Consider the following 20420-nt stretch of genomic DNA (forward strand, 5'->3'; position numbering starts at 1 on the left):
CATTTACATTTTTCACATATATGTGTTTCTTACTGTTTTTATAATGCATTTATTATCAGCATGTCTGCGTAAAACTTAAATTCCGCTTGAAGGAACGTTTGAGTACACAACTCATTGCAGCTAACCGGAAAACATTTTACGGCGAACACAACATCACAGCGTCGTTGAATTTACCGCTGAACATAATTTTGAGATATTTATTTTGTTTCAGAGCGTTTGATCCCATAAAACCCATATAATGTCGGACGAAGAGGAAGATTACATGTCTGACGCGTTTCTCAGTAAAATGTAAGCAACCATTTACTTTATTTTTTGATTTAAACGAAATGATATGAACATTGATTGATTGTTACCATATTATCGTCATGAAAATTGTAGTTTAGAAAACCAATTATTGTTACCATTTAAAAGTGGTAACCTTAACTTTAAAGGATTCTATTATTTTTAAGGTAATCCTTTTCGATAAAACAACAGATGTTAACCATGTAACATTTTAAAACCTGTTCTTGTTGGTTGGAGGGCTTAAGTTAATGTAAGGGTTTTTAATAAACACACAACTAAGAGTTTTTGTGTGGAGATTAAGAGAGGGAAACTGTTTTTGTATTTAAAGAGATGCTGTTAAGTTTAAATGAATTCGCGTTCTGGGGGGGAGGGGGGGCCCATTATTGGTACGGGTCGGGGGGGCTAACGGGTCGGGGTCTCCGCTGAGGCAATCAGTGGTTGCCTCGGCCGGTTGGCCTCCTCGGTCCCGTCAAGGCCTGACCAGAGCTCCTCTATTGCCGGCGTCTGGGGGTGGGGGCCTGGGCTTGCTCCGGGGGGGGGGGGTGACGCTTTCTGGCTCCTCCCTCTCTGTGTGGGGTGTCGGCGCCTCCGGGGGTGGGTCCCCTGGGCTGGGTGGCCCTGGCCCCTTTGCTGGGGGGGGGGGGGGGGGGGTGTCTGGGGGACAGCTGTTTGACCACCGGGGGACAGTCTACCAGCTGTCCCAAACTTACCCCCTTCCTCATATAACCTCATATTAGGGTGAGGGGGTGGGGGGTCTAGCCTGCGATGCACCTTGGGGGGGGGGGGCTACTTGGCAGTGGCCCTCCTCCTATGGTTGCCGTATGGAGTGGGCCCCCCCTCTTTCGGTTTTATTTGCACCTTAGACATGTAGGGTCCTTGGTAGGGGGGGTGCTTGGACATCACTGCAAGCAAGCAGCAGATGTCCTCCTGGCACCCTACCTGCCAATTTTAACCGCACCTTAGACATTTAGGGCCCCTTGGTGGGGAGGGTGAGGGGACATCACTGTGAGTAATCAGGAGATGTCCCCTTAGTGCCCTACTCGCCAATTTTAACTGCACCCCCCTTAGTACACACACCCCTCCCCCTTCAATATATACATTCCAACATAAACACACACACATGCACACACACACCCTCTCAAACACACATACACGCACACACATTTTGCAAGGAAGGTGGGACCTGGGTCCATCTGTCCCCTACCCCTTCCCTGGTGGGGGGTGCGGGCCCCTTGGCGATGGCGGCCGTGTCCCTTGGGTGCCGGCTCCCTGGGCCCGGCGGTGCTCTCTCCGCACGGTGGGGGGGTTCATATTACACCTGAGCCGGGGGTGTTCGTGTCCCTGGGGGGTGGGTCCTGGTCCTTGCCCCTGAGCGCTGGGCCCCGCCAAACTTCCAACATGGCCGAGCCTGGTCGGGCCATATTTATAACACCCCTTGTGGGCCGCCCTTTTTTCCCCGGGGTTCCCCCCTCCTGGGCGGGGGCGGCGGGCCCCTGCCTTGCTCCTCCCTGGACCAACCGTGGGCCGGGTGGGTGGCTTCCTGGAGTGCGGAGCGGGTCTCCCTTGGGGGGTCCTGGCTCGTACCTGGGGTCGGGGCGGGGGATGCCCGGAACTCCTGGGTGGTGGTGGGGTGCTCGTCTGGGGCTGTGGGCGTCCTTCTCCGGTGGGGCCCTGCGTTGGGCTCTTCCGGCGCGGCGGGGGGTCTGCTTTCCTGGCTGGGCTGGGGTGGCGCTCTCTTTCCCTCCGCGCCTCCCTGCTCTCTGGCTCTGGGGGCCTCGCGGCGGTCCTGCTGGTCCTGGCCTGGGTGGCGGTCTTGGTCGCCCGGGGGGCGGTTGTTCCCTGCCTGTTCCCGTGTGGCGTTGGGGGAATTCCGGCTGCCGCTGCTGCTGCGGCGGGGGTCTGGGTGTGGGGGTGGCTGGGCGCTCCTCCTCCTTCTTTTCACATTCCACCATCCATTTTAGAAGAACATAAACACTCACCTGAGCACAGGTGTTAGCTCACCTTTGCACTTATAGTTTGCATGATTGAATGAATGAAAGATTTCACACTAGTTGGTTTAAAGGCATAGGTATGCGTTCGTGAACACTATCCGTTTTGAGTACATGTTGACATGTGAACATTTTTTGCAGCTAGCAGGTGTGTTGATAATATTTGAGTGTGTGTGAACAGGCCCCGTCCTTTTTGTACTACATTTGAACTGTACCGAAAAGAAAAAAAAGAAAAAAAAGTTTAAATGAATTCATAACTGCAGGGCTTAAGATGCTGGCAGGGAAAGCGTACATTAACCCAAGAAAACTATATGTATTCTGTTGGCATCTGTCAGCATTGTGTATGTTAAAATTTCATTGTCTTCTACAATATAAATCTTGATCAAGGTTTAAGAGTTTTTATTGTTATTCACCACAAGGCTGAACAAAATTAGTTTTTCTGGTCCTGGGCCAGCCAAGTACAGAGAAATGAATATAAAAACACTACAATTAATTAAAATAAATTCCATTAAAAATAGAATATAAGGCGGGGGGGGGGGTGTAATGTAAAATGGTTGAGATCAAAACATCGGAATCTCTTATTATAACCTAAACATGCATAGTAAACCTCAAAGCTTGTGCAGCGACATGAGAAATGAGTGTCGGAGCACAACCAGCGTAATAATTCTAACTACTTCCTTCTGTACTTTGATATAAAGTGAAGGTTTATTTTGAACAAGTTTTTACTTGTTTATTTTATTTTAATTTTTGCCAATACTATGTAAAAGTAACGTAATGTTCTTTTGCCCAACAGTCAAGACGTGAAACCAGGCGTCAGCATGGTGAGGAGTGTAAAAGAAGCAATGAAAAAAGAGGTCCAACAAAAAGAAAAGAACATCAAAAACCGACAGAGGACTTACAAAGAGCAGGAGAAGGAAAGCCGAGAAGTAGCTTTGCAGAGCTCCTTAAGCAGCGAGAACAAAGGCTTTGCTCTCCTTCAGAAGATGGGCTACAAAGCTGGGCAGGGTCTCGGGAAGGGGGGTAAGTTTCATCTTCACCTAAAAACATATCTTTAATCAGTACTGGTTGTAAGAGAGCACTGGTACTAATCTCTGCTACCCCTCAGGAGCCGGCAGGATTGATCCAATTCCACTAAATATAAAGACAGGTATGCATTATTTACCTATAGTAACAAATAGTGTGATTAAAGCTTTGTTCCAGTGTTTGTTTGCCTTCCTGTGTTTATGCTGTCAGACAGAGAAGGTATCGGAATGGAGGAGGTAAAGAAAAGGAAAGCTGTTGAGGAGCTTGAACACTATCGACGGAAAATACGAGCCAAACAAGAAAACGAGACAAAGTCTCTGGAAGATTTTAGGTAAACTTGGCGGTTAAGCACAAGACCAAAAAGTAAATGTTTCATCTTACTTGATTTTGGTCATTTCAGGTCACGAGTTAGAACAGAACGGGAGGAAAGGAAGATTGAAGGAGACCTGAGAAGAAGTCAGAGAGCATGTGAGCAGCTTGACAGCCAGAAGGTTTGAATAATTTAAGTTTGAACATAAGTGCACATGGCAGAGCCACACTAGCAGAAATCGAATATGCTCTTATTTTGTAAAGCGAAGACAGCAAAGCTCTAAGTGTTTAGTCTTTGGGCTAAAAGTTTTTTGGTTTTTTTTGTTAGAGCATAAAAACCCCAAGAGAAGCCTGGTACTGGCCTGAAGAAAAAGCTGATGAAGAGGAGGATGACCTAGAAGAAGAGGATGAAGAGGAAGAAGCAATCAACCTTACTGTTCGTATCCAGTTTTATATGTTAAAAATAGAACTTTTGTGAAAAAACAGGAACAGGCCTCCCTGTGTGTCATTTTTTTTGTAATTATGTTAAATGAGGCAGTTGCAAACATTGTGAGCAAATATAATGTATGTGTGTCTGTGTGTCTAGGAGTGTGTGTGTGTGTGTCTGTGTGGGTGTGTGTGAAAATTGGTCATTTTTTGGTTTATTACATTTTGGAAAACGTTTTTATATATCGTACTTTGATTCCCATTAAGTGGAAAGGTGTTATGCAAATAAAGTTTGATTTGATTTGGTGACAGGATTATCCTGCATGTGGAATAACCCGATTAAATTTTTATCTGCCTTTTTTACGCCTCCATCTTTTACAGCCCTTTGATAAACTCCAAATTCTAACATCGTATTTAAGAGGAATCCATTTTTACTGCATCTGGTGTGGGACGACCTATAATGGTAAGAGTGTTTAGAAAAAAAAGTTTTTTAATAGTTTCATTATTGTGTTTGATTTTTTGCTGTTTACTCGTAAATATATATATATATATATATATATATATATATATATATATATATATATATATATATATATATATATTTTTTTTTTTTTTTTTTTTTTACATTTTCTAGATGAAGAGGACTTGATCTCCAGCTGTCCAGGAGATTCAGCAGCAGACCACGAATGATAAAGAGAACATCTATATCAAGTCAGAAGTTTCAAAGAAATCATTTAACCTGGAAATATTTTCTGCAAAGATATTGTACTCAAAAAAAAATAAACAATGCATGTAAATAAGGCTTAACATTTTTCAATCAAGAAGGATTTAAAATGAGGTGAGATGAGCGGAAGTAGCACTTCTTTAACCCTCATGAATTGGCTGCTTCATGGCCAAACATTGCCATTATTTGTCTGTTTTGCCTAAAGGAATATCTTCAAATATCAAGAAATGTGATTTTCAGCAATATTCCTCCAGGTTTTAAATCATTTTGAATGTTTTTCTGTGGATGTCAGTTCCTCTCTTGGGGTTTCAGTCAAACAATTTGCATTCTTAGGTTATTTATAAATGGCTATTTGCTGGTTTGTGTTATTTGACTGTTTGTGTCAGTTGAGCTCCTTTTTATCTTTTATGTACTAATAAAACTTATAAACATGATTTATTTTTTTTAAGATTGTGAAGCAGAAGAACCGGACCAGAAAAGTGATCACTTAAAAAAATCTGGATTTCTTTTTGTCCTTAGCCATGTTCAAACATTTTAGGCGTTTCTTTTTCTATAAAACGTGAAAACAATTTAATCTTTCATTTTTAAATATTACATCAAATGTTCGGGTATGTTTCTGTATTTGCTGCAGGTTTTACACAATTATTTGTCATTTAGCCAATAGTTGGACTTCGTGATTAGGGCACTTGGGTGCCTTTTTTTTGGCTTGTAATTTGAAATAAAATAAAAATGCGATTTTTTTGTTCCCCTGCGTTTTATATTCTTTTCATTTCCCACATTTAAATTGAATAATTGCTTCGTGCTTTAAAAAGTATATTTGGCGCTTTTTAAGACAAAGAAATCTGCTGAGGAAGTAGGTCAAATTGTGTCTATTTAACTACATTTCCCATGATTCTTAGCAGCGGGCGAGCTCTGAATGCGTCAGAAGACCTTCGGGTTAAAAGCGTGTTCATTTTCTAAATTAAGTATGACTTATATTAAACTATTGGAGATCGTATTTGTGATTAAATAAACTGGATGGACGAAGAGTAAAAAATGTGCATTGATGACACGAACGTCACGTGCGCTGAAATGTTTATGATGAAATCGAAACTTAGGAAGAGTGAGGAAGTTGTGACGTGGGGGCGGAACAGGTCGTCTGACATGCCGTCCAGTGGGGTTCTCTCCGATCTTTATGGACCGTAGACATGTTTCCTAAATGATTCCTGATGGATTCCATAAATTACGTTGGAAAGCTGAAAGAGTACGCCGACAGAGAGCGCGTGACCGTCAGCTACGAGGACGTCGCATCTGATGGACCGGATCACATTAGAAGGTGCGGCTAAATCGCTGGAATTTAAGACAAATGCATCGCATCTTTTATATGTTGTTGTTGTTGCAATGTGTGTAAAACTATCAATTCTGCTCGTCAATGTGACATTTAATTAAAAAAATGTTATGGGTGAGAATAATGAGAGAGGAACCTGGACAGCTCCAGGTGTTTCCAGCTGCTCCCATTGGAGGTTTTTTATTCGTTCACGTTTCTTGAAGATCTCTAGAGCGTCTTTGACCCTTTAGGGCCGAACAGGCGCAGTTTGGGTTAGAACCCATTTATCCTAAAGATGCAAGCAGCAAGCATGATCATGTGTCAATTCTAAATCTGATACACTTTGAAAAAAGATAAAATTCTATTAGATATATATTTTAAACCGGGTAAAACCCATTGAGATCAAGCTATTTAGTTACAATATGGCAAAACAATGACCTTAGAGTTATTACGATTTACATGTTAAAGCATCCGTGCAGTAAAATCCAATAAATGTAAACAGTCAGACAAAAGGTGACAAAGTTAAAGGCAGTATGAGGATAATACAATTTAGGAGATGCTAGGTGCATTAGGTATCACAAACAGAATTAACATTAAATTAAAAACAATGCTATTGATGTAGGGAGTCTTTGTCTCTGCTACACAGAAAGTATAGAAAATATCTAAATAAAAAAACAGTTCAGACCCTTTCATGTCAGATATGACTTTCAAATTTACTAAATTTGTGTTTATTTTGTTTTACCATTATATGTTGTTCTGTATTTGCTCCTTCTGGCTGCAATTATTATTATTTTTTTTACAATTTACCATCTGCTAAACTGCTTTCTATCATCTTCAATCCTTCAATTAAAAAAGAAAAAGCAGGACAAACTTTAAACCTTTAACTTTATTAAAATCAGGTTTGTGGTCCAAATTCCTTTAGGTTCTTCAGTTTCCTCCTCCTAAAGTGGCTGAATTATGATAGTTTTTTTGGTAACGCTCTGTATCTTATTTATTGCTGTTTTGTTTTTTAATAAATAAGGGTAAAAACATTTTATTTAAGGGTTTTATCTTAATATTTGTGACAGAATTGAACTGCTGTTCATTTTTAAATGTAAGTTTTGTAATTTTAACTCAAGTTTTATTTCACAAATTAGTTTTTTCTTTCAGTAAAACTTTCGGTTAAATGATTTTACGTATTATTATTTGTGGGCACAGATGTTCCCACAACTCAATCTTTATGCAAAAAACTCAGCTAAACATAAAAACTAGTAATGCACACATGTGGTACAGCATCATACACGTTCATTTAGCTGTAACGTTCAGGGGAAAAAAACGTCTTATAAGCGATTTTTACTCAACAACACATTTAAAGTCTTTTTTAAAATAGTAATTATTATTATTTAAATGTTTGCACTTTTCAAAATTCTTAATTTAAAAATGAAAAAGTAAAAAAAACAACATTTTTTTTAATCGTGTTTTCTTAATTCCTTTTCTATTCTGTGTTTTTTTACTGTGTTTTACTGTGAGGACTTTGTGATTTTTATTTTGAACGGTGCGATACAAATAAAGTTTATTATTATTATGTTTTGAAAAGAAAAGATGTGAAATAAGAAGCTTTGGATGCTGTAATGTTGGTCTGGATGGGGCTAATAAGGACCTTGGAATTACTTCACACGTCTTACTTTTCAGGTTTACTATACGGGCCGTTGTGAATGGAGAAGGATACCCTGAAGGAGTTGGGAATAACAAGAAAGAAGCCAAGAAGAATGCCGCCAGAAACGCCTGGATGGCCCTGACAGGACAATCAGCTGATTCCACAAAGGTACGCCGTCGTTTGATTGACCGTTGTTTGCATTTCTCTTTTTGTCATAGTTTTCCTTCTCTTTCACAGACAGAAAATGTAGCGGAAGCGTCTTCGTCTGGATTAAGAAGCGTCAGTTACATCAGCTGGCTCTATGACTTTGGCCAGAAGAAGAAGCTGGCTGTGAGGGCCGTGGAGGCGCTCAGCGTTGGAGGCGCCTTTCCTGCTCCGTAAAGTTCCTCTCTGTTCCTGCAGGGTCACCAGCGCTTCAGCTCTTGTTTCTGGGTGTTTTGAAGGTTTCCGTTTGTGTTGTTGTTGTTGTTCTTAGACGGTGCAGTTTCGTGGTTGGAGATAAGGAGTATCCAGCTGCCGTGGGAAAAACAAAGAAGGAGGCAAAGGAGGAAGCTGCCAAGCTGGTCTATGAGGAGGTGATTGGCGGTGAAAGCATGGATGTGAGTAGTGATGGACAGTCCTTCTCTGATCATCTTTTCTGTTTTTAAAGTGGACTTTTAATGATGAGGATGCCGGTTTTAGCCAAAATCCAAAACCCTGTTTTCTAGGATGTAGTTTCTGCAGGAGTTGATTAGAAATTCACCTCTGAGGTATGGGCTATGGGCGGGACTGTTGGCACAAAGCAACTCCGCCCCCTTCCCATTGTCAGACAGCTTATGGCCCCGCCCAGCATGTTTTCTACGTCATAAATCTTTTTGAAACAGCATTTTTTTGGTCTGCTCTTGATTCACAGCAATGAAAGAAATAAAAAAAGATTTTTTTGTCTATTTGGGTGTGGGTAGCTCGGTTGGTAAGGTAAGAGACAATGGTACTGGGGCAATTACCAAATCAATGGCGAACAATTAAGATCACCCAGGGAAGGCTCTTGGGCAAGGCCCTTAACGCTACCGCCTCCCGAGCACGGTTAGGCTGCAGCTCACCGCTCCCCCAGTGGATGGGTCAAATGCGGAGAAGAATTTCCCCATTGTGGGATAAATAAAGTATCAGTTATTATTATTGTTATTTATGTGTCCTCCATCATGAGAACATTGTCACCAGAACATGTTAAAAACACCATTAGTATCAGGGTGGGTCCTTAACGGTCGATCTTCTGGTTTTCTTAAGCCTTTCAGAATAAACTATATCCATATAAATGATCATATATGACTCTTGACACATCAAAGAACCATTTTTTATGAAACAAGTTATTTTCGCAGCTCAATTTCCTACCAGGAAGTAAGACAACTTGATCTCTGAGGCTCCGCCTTTCTCTCCTCGTGGGTACCGCCCATTTCATGATGTCAACCTAGAGTCGGCCTCAGCAGCGTGTCTGCGTTTTTCCCACATAAACAAAAACAAAAGCGTTCAGCTATCACCACTAGCTCCACGGAAAAAGTGGGCGTATGTGTATTAGCCTAGGGGGCGGGGCTGGCAGCGCAGACTCTTCCTGAAAGGGGCGGGTCCTCACTTTGTGATGTCACAATGTGAGGACCCGCTCGTTTTCTTGGATTGGGAGGGGCTGGTGCTCAGGGAGCAGGTTTTTAGAAGAATATAAATTATAATTATAAAACACTTAAATGCTTAAAAAATGTGATTTGCATGGTATAGTCCCTTTTCAGTGAATCTCTGGGATTCTTGGATAAAAACACTTTTTCTTCTTATCTTGTAAAGACTGGACTTGGAAAGGAAAGTTTCTCGTCTCCTGAGCGAAACGAACCGTTGGACGAAGCTTCTTCCGAATTCTGGTGAGCACAACTGACTATAGAGTCCTATCTGTTTCTGGTTTAAAATGGTTTATTGAGGAATGTCTTTACCATCGCAGTGATCAGATGAAGAGCTTAAGCATAAGGGATGCGGACGGTGGAGTCACGCAAACCAACTTTGTGCAGACCATAAACCTCTTCTGTCAGCAGAAAAAGCTCCAACCGTCATACGTTGAAGTGAGAAGAGCCGGTCCTTCTCACAACCCTACGTGAGTTTCACTGAGCTGCCTTTGTTTGAATCGGCGTGAAGGCTGTACACGAGGATTAAAGCTCCCACTTTTTCTGTAAATGTAGATTTTTCTATAAATTACTGCTCAACAAGCAGGAGTATCCTGTGGCTGAAGGGAGGAGCGTCAAGGAAGCAAGACAGAAGGCCGCTCAGCTGGCCTGGTCCACTATAAAAGAGCAATCAGTATTTCTCATTTTTTGATCTATAATTTCATCTGATTTGTAATTTTTGAGTCATTAGCAGCTTCATTTGAACGTGTTTGTGGTTTTAGGAAACGTCATTGAGCGACAGTGGAAGGGCCACAGCTTCCACACCGACGAGCACAAAGTGAGGCGTAGACAGAACCAAAGGCTGTATTCAGACTGGACACATGTGGTTCGCTTAAAGTGTACCGGAGTTTGTTTCACCCGATAATCCAGAACAAGTTTTCAGCCTGATTACAACCAAGCAGGCCCTGTTCTGGGACCAAGAACCGCTCTCTGACCCATCTTTGGAGGTGGTCTGGGTTTGTTTCCAAACAGACTGAGCTTCGGTACGCTCTGAGAGTACTCAAGTCTGAAAACAATCCGTCCTCGGAGTGGAACAACTGAACCGGAACGGCCATATTAGCCGACATAAACCGATTAACTGTAACCGTAACTCCACAACAGACACAGCAACTCATTGAAATGTGGTCGGATGAATGCAGACTCATTAAAACAACTTTTAACGTCATCCACAGTGGTTCTGACTGTTTTCCCCACAATCTACACGTCAGAACCATTTATCAGCGTACCTTCTTAGCCATCTCCTTGTCACGTGGTTTTGTTTACAAGCTTTGGTTAAAGTAAGGAAAGGCCGCTTGACGGCGTCTGCCTACAGACCAAACACAAGGATCAGGACTCGGTACGGAACAAACTAAGCGGACCGACAAACGGTTTTCCCAGTCTGAATACACCCAAAGATTCACTTCTGCTGTGGAATATTCCTCTAATAATGTGTTCGAATTCCTTTAGGGACTCTGGACAAGTGCATTCCAGCAGTGGAAGTGACTGGATTGAGTTTAAAAGTTCATCACAACCTTCTAAGAGTCGGGTATGGGATCTCCTAACCTTCTAAAAGATCCAGCTGGATGTGTAATCTGTCGGGTCATGCATTTATCAAATGAATTGAATTACTTGTTTTAAGTGGAGCAAACATAACTCATGACACATGTAAGGGGTGGAAAATGTATTTGGTACCTTGCTTATTTCATAGGTTTGCCCATCTAAAAAAAAACTGACAGTCTGTCATCCTGATGGTCAGTTCATTTGAACAGTGAGAGACAGAAAATCACAAAGAAAATCAAGAAATTCACTTTAAAGAATGTATATACACTTATTTGCATTTCAGTGATGGAAATAAGTATTTGGCCCCCTAGTAACCATTCAGAGTTCTGGTTCACACAGACCAGTTAGACTCTCCTAATCACCTGTTTGAAGGAATCACCTGTAGAAAAGTCACCTGTCCACAGAATCAGTCAGACTCCAAACTCTCCAACATGGAAAAGACTAAAGAGCTTTCCCAAGAACACCATCCCCACTGTCAAGCACGGAGGTGCAAGCATTATGGTGTAGGGTGTTTTTCTGCGCTGTGTGGCAAGCTCAGAGTTTCTAAGCAGCAGCCACCAAATCTGAATGATTTAGAAGTCCTTTGTGAAAAAGAGTGGAGCAGAAATCCTCCTGATATGTGCAGAAAGCTGCTCACCAACTACAGGAAACATCTGACCTCTGTGCTGCTAGTAAAGGTTTACTAAGTCTTTCCTGCAAGAGGGTTCAAACACTTATTTCCCTCAATATAAGAAGAGGCCGTGCGCTCATCCATAGTAACGCCTTCAGGCAAATGAAGGCGGATCATTTCAACTCAGTTGAGTTACAAATGACTATGGTTGGAAATGCAGACTTCTTTTATTGTATCTTAGTCCATCGTCCCCCCTGGTCTCGCTAGACAGTTTTTAAATGAATTTTCTGAATTCTTTTCTGCTCTTATCAAATTTGAGAAGGTTTTAACTCTTGGTGATTTTAATTTGCATGTTGATGACCCAGAGACCTACAGAGCTTTAAATGGACAGACCCCAAAACACTTATCAGACTTGCTCTGTCCCTACGCTTCTGGCTGCGCCCTCCGGTCCTCGGATCAAAATCAAAAAAGACTTTTTGGACCAAATATAAAAGCAGAGGTCTTTCCAGACAACAGCCCCCAGACTCTGAAATGCCCCCCCCCCTCTGTCCCTTCCTTTGGCCGATCTGTTGATTCTTTTAAAAGTCGACTCTTCAGTTGGCTTTTATTCAAAAATGCTTTTGCTGACAGGATTCTTTGTTATTTCTATTCTAAGTTTATTTTCTTCTATTTAGTTTTGTTTCACATCATATTTAATAGATTGTTTCTGTGTTTTATTGTTCAGCGCTTTGTGATTTTATCTGGGAAAGGTGCTAAATAAATGAAACTTACTAATAAAATGCAAATAAATTCTTTAAAGTTGATTTTCTTTTTTGATTTTCTTTCTGTTCAAACAAACGGACATTTAGGATGACAGACTGTTGTTTTAAGTGAACAGACCTACAAAATCAGAAAGGGATCAAATACTTCTTTCCTCCATTGTCTTATAATAATCGCTGTTTTTCCTGCTTTACATTAAACAGGGTCGAACTCCTGATTCAAGACCCAAAATCAAGTAAGATGTGTCTTTTTTATTTTAAGCAACAGTTTGTTTCTTGCCATGATTCCTCTAACTGAATGTTATGACTCTAAAGACTTGCAGCAAAATTTGAAGGAGCTCGTTGTCGGAGTAAAGAGGTAAAAAAAAAGGAAGTAATTCTCAAACCAAATGTTTCTTATGTGGTTTTTGGAGAAGTTAAACTTTTTACGATGACTTTTTATTAAGGATGTCATCAATTTTAACGGCATGGATAAAGGAGAAAGTGAGACTGAAGAAGCACAAACTCCTCTGATGAACGGCAGGTAGGAAATCATTTCTGTTTTGGGAAGCTCCCTCAGATTTATCCCCATTTACTTAAATCCATAACATTGTTCCTCATTAGCGGAGATGAGAAACAGCATACATTTGGTTTATACATCTCCTAAAGGAAAACAAAGGTTAAATATTGGATCTCTGTCTGGGTCAACAGGAGCTTGAATTGATTGACAAAAAATGTTTTTCAGTTGCAGATTCTGCAAGTTGGGCCACAAAAAAAGCTGAATTTGGTCTGTAGTGTTCATTATAGAACCATTTCAACTGTGAGAGACAGAATTAAAAATAATTATATGTGTGTGTGTGTGTATATAAATAATATTATATTACAGGAAAATCCCATTGTTTGATTTTTAAAGAATGTATTTGTATAATGGTGAGGAAAAAAAACAAGATTTATGTTCCTCACAGACCTCTTCTTCTTTAAAAAGCTCTTCCGTCCTCCACTCGTTACCTGTATTAATGTCACCTGTATAAAAACACCTGTCCACACATTTAAAGAGTCAGATTACAACCTCTCCACCGAGACCAAAGACACCAAGGACGAGATTGTTTACCTGAACCAGACTACAGATCTACAAAAAGCAAGCAGCAGCAGAGAGGAGGTCCACTGTAGGAATACAGGATCACTGATGATCTCCCTCCACCTAGAGCTCCATGAAGGATCTCACCTGGTGAGGTTGAAACGATACTGAAAACAGTGAGGAAACAGCGGAAATCTACACAGGGCAACTGGCGAGGGTCATGTGGTCAGATGAAACCAAACTTTTGGTAGAAATGCCACCTTTCCGTGTTTAAAGGAGGAAAAATGTTGAGCTGAGCTAAGAACACCATTGTGAAGCATGGGGGTGGAAACATCATGGTTCGGAGCTGCTTTCCTGCAAAGGGGACAGGATGAACGGAACCATGCATGGTGAGATTCTAGGCAAAAACGTTCTTCCATCAGTGAGAACATTGAGAATGAAACATGGATGTTCTACCATGACAACAGTCCCAAAAACATCGCCGTGGCAACAAGGGAGAGGCTACATAAAAAGTATTTCAAGGTTCTAGAGTGTTCCAGCGAGTGTCTGGACCTCAATCCAATAGAGAATCAGTGGAGGGAAATAAAAGTCCAGCAACAGCCCCATACTGGAAGAATGGACCAGAATATCAGCCACAGTGTTTGAAAACCTGCTGGAGAACTACAAGTAACCTTTGACCTCTGTCCATAAAACCAGGGTCGCATTACAAAGTATTGAGGTGAACTTTTGTTATTGACCAAAGACTGGTTTTCTGCACCTTTTATACAAATAAATTATTTAAAAATCAAACAATGAGATTTCCTGAATTATTATTTTTTAATATTCTGTCTCTCACAGGTAAAGTGTTTCTATGACACAGACCTCTGCTGTATATCACATATCTGCACTGGGATGAATACTTTTCTCATTCTACTGTCAAGGTTTAGAAGTAAAAACACAGAAAAAAGGGAACCTGGATGAACGCAGAGAGGCTTGCATGCTACTCCAAGAAAACATTTACTGGGAAATATTTTACATTTTGAAAAGCATTTCTGTGAATGTCATCAGGTTTACGTCCGAGTATGACTGCATCGAAGGCCTGGGTAGAGGAAAGTTCGGTTTTGTCTACAAGGCCAAACGAAAACTGGAGGGGACCGATTGTGCTGTGAAGATTGTGCGCTACAAAAAGTGAGTCTTGCAGGAAGTTGTGTTTCATTTATTGTTAAATTTAGGTAAACAACAAATTCTCGACTGTATCCTTGTATTAGAGAAGCTCTGCGAGAGGTGAAGGTACTGTCCGACCTCAACCACTGCAACATCGTCCGCTACTACATATGTTGGATAGAAGACTCCGCTCCTCAGTGGGACGGCTCAACGGACAGCAGCTCTTCAGCGCAGCAAGTTTAATTCCTTCCTTTTTGTTGGCTACCATTCATTCCCCGGGAGGTTTTTGATGTTTCCTCTCTGCAGGTCGTCCAGCGATTCGCCTGTAAAGTACCTCTACATTCATATGGAGCTGTGTGACACTAAAACGCTGAGGGCGTGGATAGATGAGAAGAACATGCAGGACCCAAAGAAACCCTGTAAAAGACGGGAGGAGGGTCTAGGCGTCGCCCTGCAGATAGTGAACGGAGTGGAGCACATTCACTCCAAGACGCTCATCCACAGGGACCTGAAGGTGAGAGAAGCTGGTCCGACTCCCTAAAGGTCCAGTAGAAAAACCACCAAGCAGAACACTTTTTCACTGGGTTCAAACCCAAATCTTCTTCTTGTTCACCATCCCTCAGCCTGCAAACATCTTGTTTGATCGGAACGGAATGGTGAAGATCGGAGACTTTGGCCTCGTCACAGCCGAGATCGAAGATGACGCTGAGAACCAGAAGGAGAGAAGTGGGTTCAAAGGGACCCCGTCCTACATGGCTCCTGAGCAGGTCAGGTGACCCGTAAAGGTTCCTGTTCCTGGAGATTTTAATGCCTTTTGTTAACACTTTGCTTTCTGATCTTGTGACAGAAAAGACAAACCGTTTATAACAATAAAGTAGATATATTTGCCTTGGGCCTGATCTACTTCGAACTCCTTTGGAACTTCCCAACTTTTCATGAAAGGAATGAGGTGAGTTTTCGTTCCTACATGTGTTAAGCACTAAAGTCAATTTCAGTTGTCATCTTTGAACATTGGTTAACAATCACAGCTAAAGCCCCGCTCCAATCATCGTTTTCATCTGATTTCAAATCGTTCCCAGTGTTTTACTGATGATGATGATGATGATGATGATGATGCAATTTTTAGGCAAAATAAAAAAAAACGATCATTTTCTAGAATATAGCTTCTGCAGAGCGGCTGGAGTTCAGTAGAAAGTCACCAGACCATTGGGGTTCACAACCCCGCCCCCCTTCCGAAGGTCTGAGAGCTCAGTTTAAGTGGTGGCTTACATACGGTGGCCGAGAGGTGCAAGGCACGCTTACATTTAAGATACAGCAACAGCAAATCCCAGTACAAATGAACAAATCATGAAACACAACAGCAAATACTGAAACACAACAGCAAATCACGAAACACAACTGCAAATCACAAAACACAACAGCAAATCACGAAACACAACAGCAAATACTGAAACACAACAGAAAATCACGAAACACAACAGCAAATCACGAAACACAACAGCAAATCACGAAACACAACAGCAAATCATGAAACACAATAGCAAAAACTGAAACCCAACAGCAAACCACGGAACAAATGACAGAGTCCTGAAACACAAAAGCAATTTTGGGTGAAAACTAACAAATCCTGAATTACAAAAACAATCTCGATACAAATGAACAAATCCAGAAACACAACAAGGAAAGCGGAGAAACGGTGTCTAACTGAAACGGAACGTCCTGAATCCTGGAAGTGACGTAATATAAAACTAATTGTGTATTATTTTTTACATTTCCTTATTACTGTCTTTTTTATGTGGACATTTTCAATACATGAGACAGTCCAAAAGCATTTCTTCAATTGTATTACTACAATAAAAATTACAACAACGTTTAACAAGGTAAAGTTTTTGCTCTTCCGGTATTAAGGGCATTCCCTCTCCGTTAAGACCACTCTAGCAAGAATGCTTCAGGACTGTTTCATGTATTTAAAATGTCCACATAAAGAAAACAGTTATAACATTTAAAAAATCATACACAATTGATTTGCTGTTGTGTTTCAGTATTTGCTGTTGTGTTTTGTGATTTGCTGTTTTGTTTAAGTATTTGCTGTTGTGTTTCGTGATTTGCTGTTGTGTTTCAGTATTTGCTGTTGTGTTTCGTGATTTGCTGTTGTGTTTCAGTATTTGCTGTTGTGTTTAAGTATTTGCTGTTTTGTTTCGTGATTTGCTGTTGTGTTTCAGTTCTTGTTGTTGTGTTTCAGTATTTGCTGTTGTGTTTTGTGATTTGCTGTTTTGTTTCATGATTTGCTGTTGTGTTTCGTGATTTGCTGTTGTGTTTCAGTTCTTGCTGTTTTGTTTCAGTTCTTGCTGTTGTGTTTTATGATTTGCTGTTGTGTTTTGTGATTTGCTGTTGTGTTTCATGATTTGCTGTTGTGTTTCAGTATTTGCTGTTGTGTTTCATGATTTGTTCATTTGTACTGGGATTTGCTGTTGCTGTATCTTAAATGTAAGCGTGCCTTGCACCTCTCGGCCACCGTACTTACAGCCCCTCGCACCCCCAACCTTAGAAACATGGGGGCTATCCAGCCGTACAGTTTAGATCCAGATTCCAGAAATCAAAGACGTTCATGGATCTGTTTGTCTGACAGCGAATACATCAGAAAGGGGCGGAGCAGGGAGCTTGTGGCCCCGCCCAGCGTATTTTCTACATCACAAATACAATTTTTTTTTTCAAACAGCTTTTTTATTTCACAGCAATTTGAATAGAGAAATATCAGAAGTGCAATTTTAAGCTTAATTTTCTGTATAGATGTCCTTCATCATGAGAAAACTGCTACAGGAATTCAGAAAACACCATTTTTGTTGGAGTGGGTCTTTAAAGACATTGATCATTTACAGTGTGGGGTTTATTCTCCATTCCAGAATAACAAAAAAATGAAATTAAAATAAAGAGTATGAACACTTTCCCACTAGACATGAACCTTACTTTGTTGTCATCACTTTACACCCGTGAGACGTTTGAGTTGTTGGTTCTTGTCTGAGGCCTGTAAGCGGATATGACCTCAGACGTCCTCTGCCTCAAAATCTATTAACTACACCTTTTAGCTGGCTGTAAAACAATAGATGATCTTGCAATAAAAAATGTGGAAATGTTCAAGTTTAAAGGTGTGAAAGGAAGACATTTCTTCCAAAAATATCACTAAATTATTGGATTGTGACGAAAGGCGGCTTAATCAGTGGGTGAAGTGATAAATAAGGATGAAAAGCTCAGCCAATTCAGTTCAGATATTACATAAATATATCTATTTTAATCATAAAGACACTGACCTTATGAGAAGTTAATAAATATTTGAATATTTTTAAAGACTTTTCCAAAAATACCATCAGAAAAAACAATATTGTTATTACAACAATAATATAATGCAATACATTAAAGATGACATGTTATCCAAATGTAATCCCTACTTTAAAATATTAATCTTAGAATTGTAAAATAATTAGTATTACTTTTAAGTTACTTTCTTTGTAGTATCTGCATTACAGTCTAAATTGTCCCGCACAGTATTTCACATTTAGATAAGGGCCGATATGATGTAAAGGTTACAAATAATATAGTTTATTAATGGTCAGATGAAAGCACAGAAATAACAACTGCAGCTGAATCCATAAAAACATGAGACTGAACAAAGAACCTGAGGCGTTTGGGCCTCAGAGAGAGAAAAAATGATGATCCTGTTTCATGAAAGCAGATTACAACAACAGCACAAAAAAAGACAATTATTGGAAAAATAGAAATGAAATTAAAGTGTTCAGGAAGTCGAAGAGGCAAAAAAAGTAAAATAATTTAGTTTGTTGCATTGTTTTAGCTGCTGTTTGATCATCTTTTTTGTTTGCTTTTATGCACGCTGTTATAAACAAGGTCTGAGAATATTGCCTTGTATTACTTCATTACAGCAAGAAGTACTATGATAATGTAATTTATTACTTTTGCAAGAAGTTACTCCCAACACCAGTAACATACCTGTAGTAGTTCTTACTAATGAGTTCCTATAAACAGCATGTTAGAGGACATTAATCACTGATTTCTGATCTTAAGTGGCACCGAATTACCGTACTCTTATTGCTTTGTCAAAATGCCAAAAACCCACTTTTTTCTGTATCTATCTAACTTAACTTTTCCTTTTTCCTATTTTGTCTTAAATCCAGAATTGGAAGGATATCAGACGGCAACATTTTCCTGAGAAATTTCGGCGTCATTTTTATGAGGAGGTAGGTTTTCTCTAAGGAAGCTGAAGCCTCACATGTCACATGGACCCATACGGGGCGTTGACCTGCATGGGTGCAAAGTTCTTCATGAAAATGGAACATGCAATTGTCATGCGTGTCGTAGGTGCTTCCTGAGGCTAATAGCACTTGTGGCGTATGGGTGATGCTGTCGTACGGTGTCTTTACGCCACACTCTAGTGGTTAGTAAGGTGCGAGGACTGGATCCTTACTGCTGCACGCACAGGTGTGATGTCCACACAAATATATATAGAATATATTACAGGTTTGCCCATTTTTCGCCCGTATCCACCCCTAAGGACAGATGTGACAAAGGCGGTAGATAAGGATAGTTCTGCATGAAGCCTCAAAACGATCCGGACCAAACCCAGCTGTTATGTTTCTGTCGGAAAAAGGTTTTCTGTAATTTTATGCTGTTTTTTTTATTTTGTTCTTGTTCTTAATTTGCCTAAATGTAAAAGTCTTTCTTTTATTGTGAAGCACTTTGGTTCTCTGAAGGAGTGCCATAGAAATAAAGTTTCATTCATTTAAAAAGTTTAGTCAATGTACACATCCATGTAAATTTGTTTTTTGTGTTTTTTTCAGAGCCAAATGATCAAGTCAATGCTGTCTGTTCATCCAAAAGATCGACCAAAAGCCAGCAAACTGAAGGTGGAGTTAGAAAAATGGGAGAAAGACTTCGCACAACTTCAGAGTATGGACCGTGATAGTAGAACTTTGTAATAATTCAAAATTAATATGGTTTATTGGTCCGATACTATTGTCAGGATTATACCGCGAAGCACATGTAATCTACTTTACCATCATGTTAGAATGTGATTACAATTACATTTTTAATGTTTTACGTTTTTTAATCCAATTAAGTGTTAAATTATGTAATTCAGAACTAGTAACACGCTGTACTAAAAAATGGGTTTTATGAAATAAACACATTTTCTAATATCTCTGGGTTTTTTTTTGCTGTAGTGTCGTTAAATTCTGATCTAAATCAGGCTGATAGATATTAATTCTTAACTATTAACTGTACATTAGGTGCTTTAGTACACAGACACTTAGAGAAGGCTTGTTTGTCACAAACGCCAAGAAAGTTTTGATGCATTTGGTGCCTAAATTTTACAAAAATGGATATAAAGAGAGTCAAATGTAAAAATTCACCTCATTCAAATTACAATTTTGCCTCATATAGATAAACATTTCTTTACTGCCTTTATGTTAATAGTTATCACAAATAAAAGCGTCCTTTACTTTTACTTACTTTACTTTTAGATGCTAAATATAAACCTGAATAATAAATCATATTAAAATGGATGTACAAATGTTTAAGTTAAAAGTCCAATGTAAGGTTAAATGCATATATTAAGTCTAAACGTAGGATATATTTACAGTTTTTTAACAGTTGTTTACACTCTAAAATAAAAATCTCCACACAATTTGCAAAACTCTACTCCAAGGAGCAAAACACCAACACAAACACAGATTTGCCCGACACAACACACGATGTCTGCAAAACATTACACACATGGGTTTGTGAAACTAAACAAACTCATTACAATTCCACGGTAGCCAATGACAACACAAATGAACGAATTGGATACTATTTGAAAATGCAGCAGTCAGGTGTGCTGGAACAGGCAACAGGTGAGTTCACCTGTATCCATCGAAAATAGAAGGAGCT

At 40.1% G+C, this 20420-nt stretch overlaps 2 protein-coding genes across 3 annotated transcripts; both read left to right on the forward strand.

The window, feature by feature from the left end:
• Nucleotides 1–114: 114 nt before the first annotated feature.
• Nucleotides 115–5487, forward strand: gpatch11 (G-patch domain containing 11). Its single transcript, XM_023963047.1, has 8 exons — nucleotides 115–288; nucleotides 3064–3290; nucleotides 3376–3417; nucleotides 3504–3624; nucleotides 3694–3784; nucleotides 3931–4038; nucleotides 4410–4491; nucleotides 4663–5487. The coding sequence occupies exons 1-8, from the start codon at nucleotides 239–241 to the stop codon at nucleotides 4716–4718; spliced, it is 777 nt and encodes a 258-aa protein (XP_023818815.1). The 5' UTR covers nucleotides 115–238; the 3' UTR covers nucleotides 4719–5487.
• A 250-nt stretch (nucleotides 5488–5737) lies between these two features.
• Nucleotides 5738–19687, forward strand: LOC110016550 (interferon-induced, double-stranded RNA-activated protein kinase-like). Of its 2 annotated transcripts, XM_023963120.1 has the most exons (19): nucleotides 5742–6067; nucleotides 7730–7862; nucleotides 7932–8071; nucleotides 8170–8293; nucleotides 9504–9577; nucleotides 9655–9804; nucleotides 9890–10007; nucleotides 10096–10151; nucleotides 10820–10898; nucleotides 12485–12516; nucleotides 12596–12638; nucleotides 12727–12803; nucleotides 14385–14504; nucleotides 14585–14713; nucleotides 14787–14994; nucleotides 15104–15247; nucleotides 15328–15429; nucleotides 18668–18730; nucleotides 19331–19687. In XM_023963120.1, exons 1-19 carry the CDS (start codon nucleotides 5961–5963, stop codon nucleotides 19466–19468), a joined length of 2037 nt encoding a protein of 678 aa, XP_023818888.1. In that variant the 5' UTR covers nucleotides 5742–5960; the 3' UTR covers nucleotides 19469–19687. The 2 variants fall into 2 exon arrangements, with proteins under 2 accessions (XP_023818887.1, XP_023818888.1); XM_023963119.1 differs by having other exon boundaries at nucleotides 5738–6067; nucleotides 7730–8071.
• The last annotated feature ends 733 nt before the right edge of the window (nucleotides 19688–20420 follow it).

Source organism: Oryzias latipes, chromosome 15, assembly GCF_002234675.1.
Source record: "Oryzias latipes chromosome 15, ASM223467v1".
NCBI lineage: Eukaryota > Metazoa > Chordata > Actinopteri > Beloniformes > Adrianichthyidae > Oryzias > Oryzias latipes.

What these genes read in the sequence shown, in the direction of transcription:
- gpatch11 (XM_023963047.1), top strand. Translation starts at nt 239, where the DNA reads ATGTCGGACGAAGAGGAAGATTACATGTCTGACGCGTTTCTCAGTAAA. An exon ending in TCCACTAAATATAAAGACAG is followed by an intron (nt 3,418 to 3,503) that starts GTATGCATTATT and finishes TTATGCTGTCAG; the next exon opens with ACAGAGAAGGTATCGGAATG. An exon ending in AAGAAGCAATCAACCTTACT is followed by an intron (nt 4,039 to 4,409) that starts GTTCGTATCCAG and finishes CATCTTTTACAG; the next exon opens with CCCTTTGATAAACTCCAAAT.
- LOC110016550 (XM_023963119.1), top strand. Translation starts at nt 5,961, where the DNA reads ATGGATTCCATAAATTACGTTGGAAAGCTGAAAGAGTACGCCGACAGA. An exon ending in CACAACCTTCTAAGAGTCGG is followed by an intron (nt 10,899 to 12,484) that starts GTATGGGATCTC and finishes TACATTAAACAG; the next exon opens with GGTCGAACTCCTGATTCAAG. An exon ending in CTTTTCATGAAAGGAATGAG is followed by an intron (nt 15,430 to 18,667) that starts GTGAGTTTTCGT and finishes TCTTAAATCCAG; the next exon opens with AATTGGAAGGATATCAGACG.